Genomic DNA, 13,255 nt, shown 5'->3' with positions numbered 1-13,255 from the left:
CTCTAATCACAAACAAAAATATTATATCCCAGGCAAAACTGAGGTATCAATTTAAGGTATGTTGTCCTTGTTTTGATAGCTTTTAGATGGGTTTATCTGGTATTATCCTTATCATATTTTCACTTTACCATAGATGCGTTTGGCACCTTGCATATTATGATAACATTGTAAAGAGTCATTTAAGAATTTTTTTACTAGCATATTTTTACAAATACGTTGCAGTATGGTAATACGGCACAATGTTTACCTTACAACACATAACAGTTACTTTATACAAGCTTTCATTTACAGTAACCCCTTATCGTTGTAGTACCCTGGCTCTTTTTATTTCCCTTAAATTAGTCATTTAAGATTTAAAATGCATTATTTTATTGTCCAATAATAGTCAACCACAATATACATAGTGCAGCACAAAATACAAGTTCTAAAGAGTCATCCATAGATATCCAGCAAAGTATCATTGGGCCAGTTATGTTTGGTAACAATACTATAACATTGCAGTACATTCCATTCCTTACATTACAATTATTTGCAATTTTCTCCCAAAAAAGGGACAATTTACTTGAAAAGTAGAACTTTGCTGTTTTCCATACAATGAAAGTATATGATGATTAACACTGTCAAGCCCTGACTATACACTATACATTCTACATACCACTTGTTGTGGTTGACTATTACATTTGGGGGCACATATTTTGATGACTTTCTTGTAGATTTTTTGTACGCAATTATTTGACAAGTCCATAAATGTAAATATTTTGGTACTGTATAGTCTACTAATATAAGGCACAGTTCATAGCGTAATGCACAAAAAATAAATAGACTCTCGCATTGAGTACTTAGGAATTGATGAAAATCTTCCTGTTCATGGATATATTTGGCAATTTCTCTGAATGCTTGTCAAGTACACTTTACAGTAGGCAAACAAAACTGTGTCTTAGAAGAGGGCACAAGTATTTCTGTGAAGATTGGGCGGTACCCTGATGGTAAAGGTGGGGCACTCTGCTCCAGGAAATCTAGCACAGACACCCGAACATCTTTGGAAACGTCCCCTCTTATGTCCAACAGCACAGAGACATGCTCCTCGCTGCACAGACAAACTTTATAAATGTACTTACATCTTTCGACATGTAAAAAAGTAGTTTTAGGATATGAGCATGTGAATTCTGACCTAATATCAGGGTACTTGGTTACCAATCCAGAAATTTCCAGTGTCAGCATCCCTGGATCTTTCACATTCAATAAGTCAGCCAGTGCAAGTATCAAGGCGGTGGTAGTTACTTCACCTGTTGTTCCGTCAATCTCCTTCAAATGTGAAAACAGTAGGGAACAAAAATAAAAATCGTCTACCAATAACAATGTTAATTGTAAGCCGTAAATTGGTTGTCACCGTGCTCTGAAAGTGCTCTCTTAGCTGCTGAGCATCCTGTGCTAAGCGCTGGGCCAGTTGGCATCTCTCATCGTCGCTTCGGCAGACAAGTCTCTTCTGCATCAGTGCACGTATGTACTCAACGACAGTTAGCCACTGACATTCTTCCTTTAGTCTCTATGGATGACAGATGTCACATGACACTTGATATGCTGATGTGGATCATGTTTACCTTGTTTGGAATTACACAAATTCATTTTATATTGTTTATATTTTTAACTGTCCCCAAATTCTGAGCACTAATACAGGTATATCCCAACTGTCTATTAAGCTTATTATTAGAACATCCTTGTACATGTAAACCTAGTCGTTCTTCTTCTGTTTTATTGTTTGAGTCATTTTGATATCATATAAACACCAACCTGTCGACAAGGCTGATGCACCTTGTTGTACAGTTCACAGTGATGTTCCAGGATCCCACAAATTTCTCGGGTTGCATCATCCTGGTCCAGCCAGGTACGAGACAGGAGCCCTTGTAAGTGCGGCTGTAACTCAGACAGTAAATGGTCCATGACTAGGCGACAAGCCTTTCTCACAGCACGGTCCAGGCCTGCCAGAGGCCCAGGTGGGATACGTGACATCCGGTTTGAAGGGAAGGAACACAACTTCTGCTGCAGACTTTCAGTGGAGGTTCTAAATATGCATGCAAATCAGACATTTCAATATGAACCTTCCAATCATACAGTGCCTGGCAAACATGAACATTAGGCACACTTCTTTCAAACAAACATCACGTAAACACAGACATACTGTCAAAAGATACTTGTACACCATCTCACTTGAGGATGATGCAGTTGCTGATGCAGGCCAGCAGATAGTGGAGGTAGAACTTGTTACTGTTTGTCTTTGGATCCTTGTGATGCTCCTTTCCGAATTCAATGATTGCATCTCGAAATCTGTTTAGTTTTTAAGAGAAGTAGGTACAAATAGTTTGCATTTCATTAATTGTCATTGTTGGTTTGTCAGTATTATGAAGTATACAGTACACACCGGCTAAGGAGGTTCTCCATCTCATAAAGACCCATTTGGATTGTCTGATCCCGCAGAGCTTCACTTATCATTACGGCCACTCGTGCATTTTCCTCTAGCATCTAACAACCCAAGAGTAGTAAGTTTATATACTGTACATAGCACATTCATTCTTATGTACAGAAACATCTTTCTCGTATGAAACACTTTAGCAAGAGTTGTAGCTAAAACACCTGAGTGATAATGGTTGGAAAACTGGTGTGAAAGCAGCCCTCATGGTCAATGTCAGGTTCCTGGTCCCTCTGCCAGTCTGTCAGTTCCACCTCTAGAGCCTTGTGCATCCATTCTGAGACACTCTTCTACAAAAATAAAAACACTTTTCAAGAACCTCTGCCCTATCTATCCACACAGAACAATATAAATTTTAATAGGGTCTTACTCGAACTTTTTGGACGTATTTATTTTGTAGCTGCTCGAGACCTTCCTGAGATATGAGAGGTCCTAGGTCCTTGATGTCTAGCTCACGCACAAGATCTGGATCACCCATCATCTCTGAGCTTAAAGAACACATTCTCATGTGCATGACTTTAAGAATACCAATACACTAATTAAAGATACAAATGTTTGCTTAAGGTACCTGGTGTAAATGTGCAAAACCCAGTTAAGAACAGCAAAGATTTCCCCGCTTTCCAGCTCCCATCCACTGACTAGCCCAAGATGTGCCTGCAGGAACTGGTGGCAGGAGCGCAGGTAAGCTCTCGTTAGATGATAGTGAGGTGGAACACATTGTTCCAAAAGATGGCGCACTGTTGCGAGATCTCCCATAATGCCATGCTGTAGTGCAGACAAGTGACTAGCTAGCCCTGGCCCTCGAGTGTGCAAGTAGGAAATGCTACGGAAACGAGCCAACACTGCCTCCTCCAGCACCTGGCCAATAATTGGACGAACAGGTACAGGTCAATTGACATCTACAAGCCTCTGTACAATTTGAAAAATTTCTGTTACTTCTATCAACAGGAAACCTAGCATTCATGGTCAAACCTTGAAAAAGCGTTCTCTCCAGCCTCTTGGTCTCCCAGGGGGCATAGGTCTGATGGGCCCTGATGCTGACCTTCGCTCCTCCAGAAAGAATTCATCTAACGCTTCTTCGCGCTCCACTATACGCACAGCTGACACAAAAGGAGTGGGGTTTTGACGAGAGAGTGACAACCCGCTCCCCACTACTGCCCAAAGCTCCTTGGCAAGGGCGTCCACCAAGCGTCCAACACCTGAGAAATAATTCCGCACCAGCTCTTTATCCTCAGGGGTTAATTCCGTTCTGAATGTTTCCTTGGGTCCCTGGAGCTGTAGCAGCACCTCATCCTGCCAGCGCTCTAGTTCCATTAGGCGAGCATGAGCCTCTAGGAGCCTCCGAGACTCCACTAGCCTCTCTGTCTCGAGCACCATACTCTGCACTGGTACAAATAATAGCAAACAATTTAGGTACTTCGGGCAAGAAAACACAAGCAGGCAAACATGAATGCTTGATTCATGGGGAAAATTTTTAGGAAATAAAGGTACAAAAATGCCATGCTATGATTAGGAAGATACATCACTAACCTTTATAGAGGCGTGGCAAGTTGCTCACGGCAGCAAGGAGCTGGCGGTGACTGATAGACATTTCCCGAAGCTTCTCCAGAACAGTGACCTCTTCAGAATTTTTTCTGGACTCCAGTTTTGCCTTGTGCAAGTCATGAGATGCTTCGCTCAGCTCTTCTCGGGCCTCCCGCAGTTGACCGAGACCCCAGTCAACACCTTCCAGGTATGACTGTACAACTGACTTAAGAACAAAATAAGACACGCTAAATTGACACGAGCAAAAGACTAAGAAAATGAAGTTTCTTGCTAAAGCTATGACATAACTCTATAGAGACTTTGTACGTAATGAAACAATCACTATCTACCTTCAATCTAGAATGAATCGAAGAAGTCCGTTGACTTTCCCTTTTCCTGTATTGTTCGAGTCTTTCCAGATGCTCTGGCTGACAAAAGACACCTGATGCCCATTTCAGCGCAGCACCCCGAGCCAAGCACTCAGCTCTCTCCAGCTCAGGCCACACCTCCACTGGGACAGGGGTATCTGTTATAAAAAATGGTAAAAATGACTCAATATTGCTACTTTAGCTGAAAGGGACTCCACCCGTAACAGAGAAGTCCAATGTGAATTGGCCAGTTTTGCAGTTCCAGTGTTATTAAGTTATGCTGCAGTGTTTACCAAATCACACATGTTCAAAGAATGCATGCTTAATTTGATGAGAGCCTTTCCATAGTCAAATACTTGTTCTTACTGGTCATGGGGCTATAATTTAAAGCAGTTAAAGGCTATGTAGAGTGGTCAACTGCTTCTTAATGTTTTTGAGTCTAAAGTTTCAGAATTGACATTTCTTGGGGCTTACAAGCTTGAGGTCTTGCAAAAAATTTAATATATTGCTAAGAAAAAGCATTTAAAAAACAGCAATGACGGCATCATTTAAGCCTTGTATAATAATTTCTGTGTCTAGTGCTTTCACCTACAATGCGTTAATGTCACATTTCTGTGGTAACAGGTACTGTAAGATAGATCTGTTTTTAACGTTTATTACGTTATTGCTCTTTTGTGCTCTATTTGAATCTACTTCTGCATCTGTTTCAGATTCCCATGCTGCATTGTGTGCATGCTTATAAATTCCAGTTTCCTTTGGTGTTTTTCTTATAACAATAAATCATGTGTGATTATGGCAGAAGGGGTCAATTGTTTAGGGGACCCACCGGAAGAAATATGCTGAAAACTGGCGTGCTTCATTTAATGACTTACATTACGCTTTTTTTCTTTCAATCATTGCATGCGAACAGTAATAAGAAACGATGTGTACCTTCATGATTGTCACAGCCAATCCTGTCTCCGTCTGACATTTAGTCTTATTGTTCAACCGTCCACCGTTCCGCCACTAAGACACTGCCCTGCCCGGAGGGCCTGCTCACTGTCGCCAGATAGAGAAATTAGCAGAGAAACGAAGAAACGAGAAGAAAGAAAGGAGATGGTACATACCCACTTCAACGCCAACCTTCCTCTCTCACACTCCCAAACACATCCTCCTCTCGGAGGCCGGCAGGAAGGGACGGGAGGAAAGGAGCGAAAGAGAGAGAGAGCAAGAGGGACACAGGGAAAGCGGGCACTCCGCCCTTTTAAATGATCCAGATGGTAAGCAGTAAGTGTGGGGGTGGCCTTCGTGTGAAAAAGTGCCTCTGTGTCTGCTGGTCTTATAATCCAATGCGTCTCAAAGAAATTATAAAGTGCTTGAGGAAGTGCTATAAATAATCAAAGGGTTTATATGGCTCTACGTCAGTTGGTCAGTAGATCTGTTGATATGTATCTTCCCAGAATGTTAGTATCAATGTCTTGTGATGTCTTAAGAAAAACAACAAGTTGTCTGAGGCAGTGCTCTGGATGGTTTTATAAGGGTTTACATCAGTTCATTGATAGCACTGTAGATGTTTTATGATGATTTGTATTGTTCTTGAATTGTTTTGCTAATGCCCCTTGATCATTCACAGCTGCTGTTTGTAGAACAAACAGAAGAGGAATCTTAGCCCAGAGGCCCCCAATGATTGTGTTTATTTGTGTAAGTGTAGTTGCCTGGAACTTACACCGTGTTTACAACTTTCTGGTTCCCTCTACCAAGAACACACCCACACAAATATAACTTAAAAAGTAGTATGCATACCTCTATGCGCAATGATGTGTTGATATTTTTGTTAGTGTTTTAGATTTTTACATCATTGTTTTAAATCAGTCGCAGCACTTCTCTTTATATACTGTAACTGACCTTTCTCAAAGTCCCTGAAGGTTTATTTTGCGACAATGATTAGCTGACTCTACAATATTCCTTACTTATACTATTCTCTAGCTAAATGTATTCGCCCCATGGTTACAGTCAGTTTGTGAGGCTTGTGAGGACAGATTTGAGGGCTCCATCTTTCCTTCTTCACAGCTGTATGTACTTAAATAGCAATATAACTAGACCTTTTAGCCTTTTTAATCACTATAATAGCCAGAAGACCTTGACATGCTTACTTAGCTGTTCTGCCAATGATAATATTTCCTTATGGACCGGGATTTCGTCTGACGTAACTGCCTCTAGAAAGGGTGGAGATTCAACCATCGACAAAGGCGTGTGCAATATTGTATCCAAAGCCACTTACAGTGCATTTAGACGGTAGCCTATATTTACTTTCCCTTTTGACAGAAACCGTGAGCTTGATGTTGCTGAGCTACCTTTATCTATAGCTTTAATGCACAAATAATGCATGTAATCTTGCTTCTGGCCCGTTATGGACTAAGACATCACCAGATAAGGGTTACGCAGCTGTGCATCTTGTGGTCACCCTCCCCTAAATAAACCACTTTCCTACCAATCAGAGCTTTAGAGAACAGGAAGTCTATTTTAGATGTAGTCAACCAAACACAGGGAGGACTTCCTGTCTGACATTCCTGACCTGGGCTGTCTTCCTGGTTCTCCGCTATCCCAGACACAGACAGACAAATATACACATTATGGCATGTTTACATAAAAAACTCACTTTAAAGGTTAAATAGTTAAAATTTTATGATGACTTTTTATGATGTCTTCGATTTTGATAAACAGTATCTCAAAAACCCTTAACAATAGGATGTGTTAATGTTTGTTAATGCATAGGGAGAGTTTTGATTTTTTTTCGAATTGTATATTATTAGCTATTACATACTATACTTACACATTTCAATTTGTTTAAATAAATATTATAGCCTATAAATTAAGTTATACATATAAAAAAATGCTGTAAATGTGGTTGTCCATTGTTGGACTCTTACAGAACAATTCCCAATGCATTGCAACAAATGCTTCACATTCCAGAATTAAAGGGTTTGGGGTGGTGGCCATAGTCGGGATTGTTTTTTTACTTTTAAGTGGAAACTACTTAAAAGCAAAAGGAATTTGCACTCTGTTCCAAGAAAAAAATAGGCCAACGAGTGTACGGATGCATTTGCATTTTTGTTCTTATTAATTGATCAAATACTTTTCATTTGCCACAATGTTCTCCTTTTTATGTAAAACATGTTCAGATAGAATTTCCCGTCATGCATCTACAAAAATGCAAAGAATGTGCATTTTGTGCACAAAACCATTTGTGTGTGTCAAAGAACTTAATATATGTAATATATATATGCCTGACATCCCCATTGACCCAAAACTATGTTGTGATCCCATACGGACAAACCTCTGCTTTTCCATGTAGTAAAAAAGCGTCCTTTGATTGGCCAATTTAAAGTTGGAATACACATTTGACTGCCAACAGCAAGCGTTGCCATATTTTAATGTCATTCAAGGGTGTTAGAATGAGCAGGAGATTAGATGGGGGCCCCTAATTATTTTGGCTTTAGTTCTGGATTAACCCTCTGTTCTGTCGACTCCAATTCACACACGCCGTTTGATGAAATGTGAACTGACATAAATTCCGCGGCTCACTTTCAATCCGATTATGCAGTTAAATCGCCGCGGTTCGAACCCAAGCAAGACACTCTGGCGGGTCCCTATTCTCCGTGTCCCCTGAAGCCCTGACAGACCCACGCTACCTCCTCACAGGACCCACGCTACACTCTAACCTCACATGAATAGGGTCTATTCAGCGAGGTAACGCTCAAGCACAACCTAAATATTGTTTTTATGAGCAGCAAATAGGTGCCACCTCCAAGCTAATGCTGCGGGTTTGAGTTCCCATCGTTCTTGGTCTTTTGGAGAGCGGAACAGTGCCGTGTCACAATAACCGAGATTGTGTTGGTGGCTGCGTTTAAAACAAGAGGAACACAAGAAACCGACGTAACGTTTAAATTCACGGCGGAATTCATCTTAGGTTGCGGAACTGCGCGGTGTTGAAATTTATAAAAGTTACGGTGTTTAGCTTTTCTCTGTTGTGACAGCTTTGTTGTAAGAGGCTACTTAGATTTTTCTGTTCATTTATGTATTAATAGATTTTTATATAGGGCGACTTTTATACTTCCTACCTTTTAATGTGTGAAAATGAGTTTCTGTTTTTTTACTATGCGTGTAAAGCTTTTGAATCGTGAAACTATAAATGTTTTCACACGCATAATAAATACCGCGTTTACGCAATTAAAATCTTAATTTTATTTAATTAACTTTTTCATTACTTATATAATATATAATTATATTTATTATATAATTTACTATTTATAAATGCTCTCTTTAAAATAAGATTCTCAAGTAATACTAAATATAAAAAACTAAATAAAGTGAATCAGCGATAGTGCTAAATAAAGTTGATTTTCGTTTCGGGCAAAGTTCATCCAAAATGGATTTTCTTTTGTTGCCAGCAGAGGGCGATGTGTCTACAGAGCGCGGACCCTACAGAGAAACTGTTTTCCATTCATAATTCTTATGACATCGTAGACTATTTAGGTGGGCTTTCCCATGAATCTGCAATGCATTTTCACACTAATTATGATCACATGGATGTGAATAATACATACCTCATTCTCACTAACATGATATAAAGTTTTATAAAATAGCAGAAAACGCTAGATGGGCATCATTTTTTAGGAAAAAACATCAAGATTTTAGGGCTTATATGTGTATAAGGAAAAAGGGAAGAGAAAAAATGTGAGAGAAAGTGCATTTTTAAAAGCTGGTCCTCATCGTCTTCTCTAAGCCTTTGTGCAATTTACCAAATATTCCGGCAATGTGATGAAATAATAACAATTAAATGCAAATGATGTGTCATTTCATATCTATATAATAATTATACAAAAATTAGATATATTTTGTTTACAATCATTTTAGCTAAAGTTTCTCGCTCACTGATGCTACTGCTTGACGTGACATTATTTAATCTTATTTACTTTAATTCCAAGAAATTAAATAATTTCTCTTTTACATAATTAAACCAAAGATAAAACAAATGGTCGTTATTGTCCATTAGTGGGATAATAGGTAACTAAACATTAGAAAATTTATTTAGAAAAAGCACAATTGTGTATCACAGTTCACACTTGAAAATAGTCATCGTGTCAGTTTGTGACTTGAATCTGCTCAACTGTGCAAATTGGAGCAGGTAAAAACATATATGAGCTAATATTCTTTGAATGTCTTCATATATCTTAATAACAAGATATTAGTAGTATAATCTTTCCTAGTTCAATTCAATTCAATTTTATTTATATAGCGCTTAACACAATTTGCATTGCTAGTTAAGTAAAGATATTCACTGCCAGGTGCCGACACAGTTGGCAGACACAGATTTCGAGTCTTACGTTGAGGAATGTGATGCTGAAGTATATGATTTCTTCATATTTGTGGTGCTTTTGTCCTCTTCAAACAAGTCCAATGAGTTTCCCAGGAGTAAGAAAGACAGCATTGAAATCTCTAAATTGGTATGGACCTCACCAACTCGCCAAAGCCTCTTTGGCAAATCTCTGTTTGATTTAACACTCTTGTTTGCCATTGCAAAATCTTTCTTTTGTTGGATCTGGATAAGCTTAATGACTTCTTTAACTTGCCAAAACTGGCTCCAATAAACAAAAGATAAAAAGAAGACAAATGTGACATGGATACTTTTGCAGGAGAACCGATTTTGTGGAGTTTATAATCAGAGAGCAGCAGCAGAATATTTACAGGCTTAAATAAAGCCTTAGTGAGAACACGGTGTCCGTCTGCTGGAATGAATGTTATTTCCAAGCATTTTGTGTCACTGTGTGCATATGGGAACTGAAAGAGAGAAGACATCAGAAAATGAGTAAACAGAGAGCAACTTTTGTTCCCGAGTCTTGAGTACACAATGTGGACCCACCACAGCCCAAACCAATGTCCCATCCAAGACAGCAAACACAGCCACAAACGGCTGTATTAAGGGATCAATTGCGGTCTGAATGGAGCTGCATTAGCCAGGCTTCTAATTCTGGTTTACTAACACCTGTAATAACTATTAAACATGAGGTAATCTTATAAGCTCCCACAGCATTTACATATTCCTCATTATCTTGTACAAACCTGAAGGATGTAGTTGCTCTCTGCTGGCGGTCTCAAGTCATGTACTAACTGCTTGGGTGGTTCTGTGGCTAAGTGAATGCGATATGTATATGTATGTAAGGGATTATCTGTATTTGCATTGCCGTTTACCAACGTGGCCATATTCTTAACGTGGATCTGGATAATTGGAATGGGAGGAGAGGATGGCTGATCCATTAGTTCATTCTGTTTGCTTAGCGGATGGGTCGTTTCGGTTTTCAATTTTACCAACCTTTTTTATGGAAAGGGTGCGTGAAAATCTGTGCGCGGAGGCCCTTTGTGTCACGCGACCTCTGTATGTTCACTAAAACTAAGCAGATTCCGCTACAAAGCGAATGCCTCAGAGTCTTAGCTTGTGCATAACATCGGGAATAAGACCAAATACTGTGGATTTTTCAAGTGACACTTGAGGGAATGACCCAATCAGACCACACAATCTGTGCTCTACAAGAGAGAGATCTTTGAAATCTATAAACACCTTCAAAAGCCCCATTCTTGCACCCATAATGCTGTGCTTTCGAAGCTCGCCATCAAATGTGCCGAAAACTACTTCAAAGAAAATTGAAATGTAAGAAATTCTGTCAGGCCAGAAAAGGATTATTGTAAGGCTCTAAATGGAGCGCAATCATTTCGCTTGCATTGGGGTTTTCTTTTCTTTTATCTTTTTTTCTTTGGTGGGTTGGATTTCTTGAACAGCTGATGGAACATCTGTAGGTCTACTGGATGTTTGATTGCATCAGCAGATTGATTCTGAAGATACAATTTGATGTTACAGTTTAGCTTACTTTTGCTTGTTATTTAGCATTTGATTACATTGGGGAAAAAATTCTGTGGTTCTTTGCAGCTCTGTAGGTTCAGGAAATTATCCTCTTTCTTTTACTTTTCACGGACCATTTCCACTATATACAGTTCTGTTATTGGTTCTTTGGAGATTTTTCTTTAGATAAAATTGTGCTACATGGTTACATTCTAATAGGTTATTCAAAAAAGCATATTGGTTTCTGTGTTCTTTAGTACATAACACAAAACGGTCCTTAAAGAACTTTAAAAAAAATCATATATTATTAATTAAATTATTTATTTTCTTTTTTCTGCAAAACACAAAAACTGATATTTTGAAGAACATTGGTAACTGAACAAGACCAACTCGCACAACTCGCACCCCTTACAATGAGCAATGAGACATTTCTCAAAATCTCTTCTTTGATTTTAAGCAACATGATGGTGAATAAAATGATGATAAAATGTACTTTTGGCTGAACTATCCCTTCAAAAGGGATCAATAGCATTAGGCTTTATAACCTATTTTGACTTCATGTGGGCCTTTATAGCATAGAGAGAAAAAATAAACAAAAATGGTGAAATTAAATTGATATACATCAATGCTGTTCTTCTGGAACCTTGTTCAAACCTCCAAGTTCAAATAATTTTTTTAACTACTAACCACTACTTTAAAAATTATTACTACTGTGCTGTAAAAGTTGACAAGTCATTTTAATACTTTTTATTGGTTAGATATTGGCAGAACCCTGTAAAAAACATAAAGGGTGACAAATATGATATACAGCTAAAAGTAAAAATCACGAAATATGGAGATTCAGAAGGACAGCAGCCATATTTGACAAAAAAGAAACACAGTTTTAATAGCAAGCCTCACACCTCACGCTGGCCTTATAATGGCCTTATAATGGTCGTATCTAATTGTCTGGACAGAATATCAATATTGTATTGATCACTTCATCCCCAGACCCCCTGATCTGGGTTCACGTAACTCGCCCTCTTCCATCCCTTCAGCAGGTGGGACAGAGGAAAATTCTGGCTTCTGTTCCTGACAGGGGGCAGCCCAGGCAGTGAAGAATGGTCCAGGCAGCTGGTGTGACTAAGCCACAGCTTGTAAGGATGGGGCGGAGTGGCGTAGACTGAAGGCAGAGAGGGAGGCGAGGCGGGTGGGGTGGAGGGGGGTACCACCGGGCTCTCGGCAGAAGACAGCGCCTTTACATCGCACCAACTGTTCGCATTTTCAACGCCGACCCCCTTTTTTCTTTTCCTGCCAAAGCTTTGTTAACAAAACAGTTTACTAAGCAGTGGTAGGACATGCGATTAATAAAGTGAGGAGGCTTGCAAAGACCCATGCTGTCCATATGGACCACATCACCCCTATTGTCATCTGGCCACTTAACAGGGCCGTTCTGCATTAGATCACTAGAACAGAAGACATGCAGAACTGGACGCTTTTGTTTCTGAAAAGCAGAACAAAAGTATTGCTTGGTAAAGTAAGGAAGTTTTTTACAGTTCTGCTATTGAGACTCTGTCTCAAAACCCAATGAGCGGACTAGCTAGACAGCCTTTTTGGACATCATTGGTGCATACAGTAGAACGATCTTAACTTAAGATCTTTTAATAGTAGACCACGGTGTCAAAGTGAATGGATATTTATGTGGGTGTCTTCATAATCAAGCTTTAAAAATGAAAGCGTTTTAAAGGAGGAGAAATAAAACATTTGTCGTAGAGTAACAGTATCACAGGCCTAAATGATGTGACTTTAACTAGCTCATCTTTTCCTCATTCACCCAGTAAGATGCCCTGAGGATCTGACAATAGTTCCTTTGAGAGAGGAAGGGAGGTCTACACTGGCCAAAGGTTAAACAGGGCTTTTGGCTGGTGATAAATCACTATTAAATGAGGCCTGCTTTGCCATGCATTGTTGCTGCTCACTTTCAGACCCATTACCTTCTGGTTGTAAAGCTGACACAGCTAATGAACTGACTGCTTTGAA

General features: G+C 39.3%; 1 protein-coding gene across 1 annotated transcript; it reads right to left on the bottom strand.

Annotated features, from left to right (window-relative positions):
- Positions 1-174: 174 nt before the first annotated feature.
- On the bottom strand, positions 175-6,810 carry exoc3l1 (exocyst complex component 3-like 1). Its single transcript, XM_079449996.1, has 14 exons — positions 5,466-6,810; positions 5,290-5,397; positions 4,342-4,517; positions 3,998-4,217; positions 3,440-3,852; positions 3,036-3,325; positions 2,838-2,955; positions 2,632-2,757; positions 2,420-2,520; positions 2,209-2,325; positions 1,792-2,062; positions 1,391-1,546; positions 1,172-1,305; positions 175-1,087 (listed from the first exon to the last, which is right to left on the bottom strand). Exons 2-14 carry the CDS (start codon positions 5,327-5,329, stop codon positions 901-903), a joined length of 2,349 nt encoding a protein of 782 aa, XP_079306122.1. The 5' UTR covers positions 5,330-5,397; positions 5,466-6,810; the 3' UTR covers positions 175-900.
- Positions 6,811-13,255: the final 6,445 nt, after the last annotated feature.

This window comes from Barbatula barbatula (genome assembly GCF_947034865.1).
Source record: "Barbatula barbatula genome assembly, chromosome: 25".
In the NCBI taxonomy this organism is placed as follows: domain Eukaryota; kingdom Metazoa; phylum Chordata; class Actinopteri; order Cypriniformes; family Nemacheilidae; genus Barbatula; species Barbatula barbatula.
Note: the sequence above shows the minus strand (reverse complement) of the source record. Positions and strands in the feature narration are given on the sequence as shown.

What these genes read in the sequence shown, in the direction of transcription:
- exoc3l1 (XM_079449996.1), bottom strand. Translation starts at nt 5,329, where the DNA reads ATGTCAGACGGAGACAGGATTGGCTGTGACAATCATGAAG. An exon ending in CGATTCATTCTAGATTGAAG is followed by an intron (nt 4,218 to 4,341) that starts GTAGATAGTGAT and finishes TTTGTTCTTAAG; the next exon opens with TCAGTTGTACAGTCATACCT. An exon ending in ACCAAGTACCCTGATATTAG is followed by an intron (nt 1,088 to 1,171) that starts GTCAGAATTCAC and finishes TTGTCTGTGCAG; the next exon opens with CGAGGAGCATGTCTCTGTGC.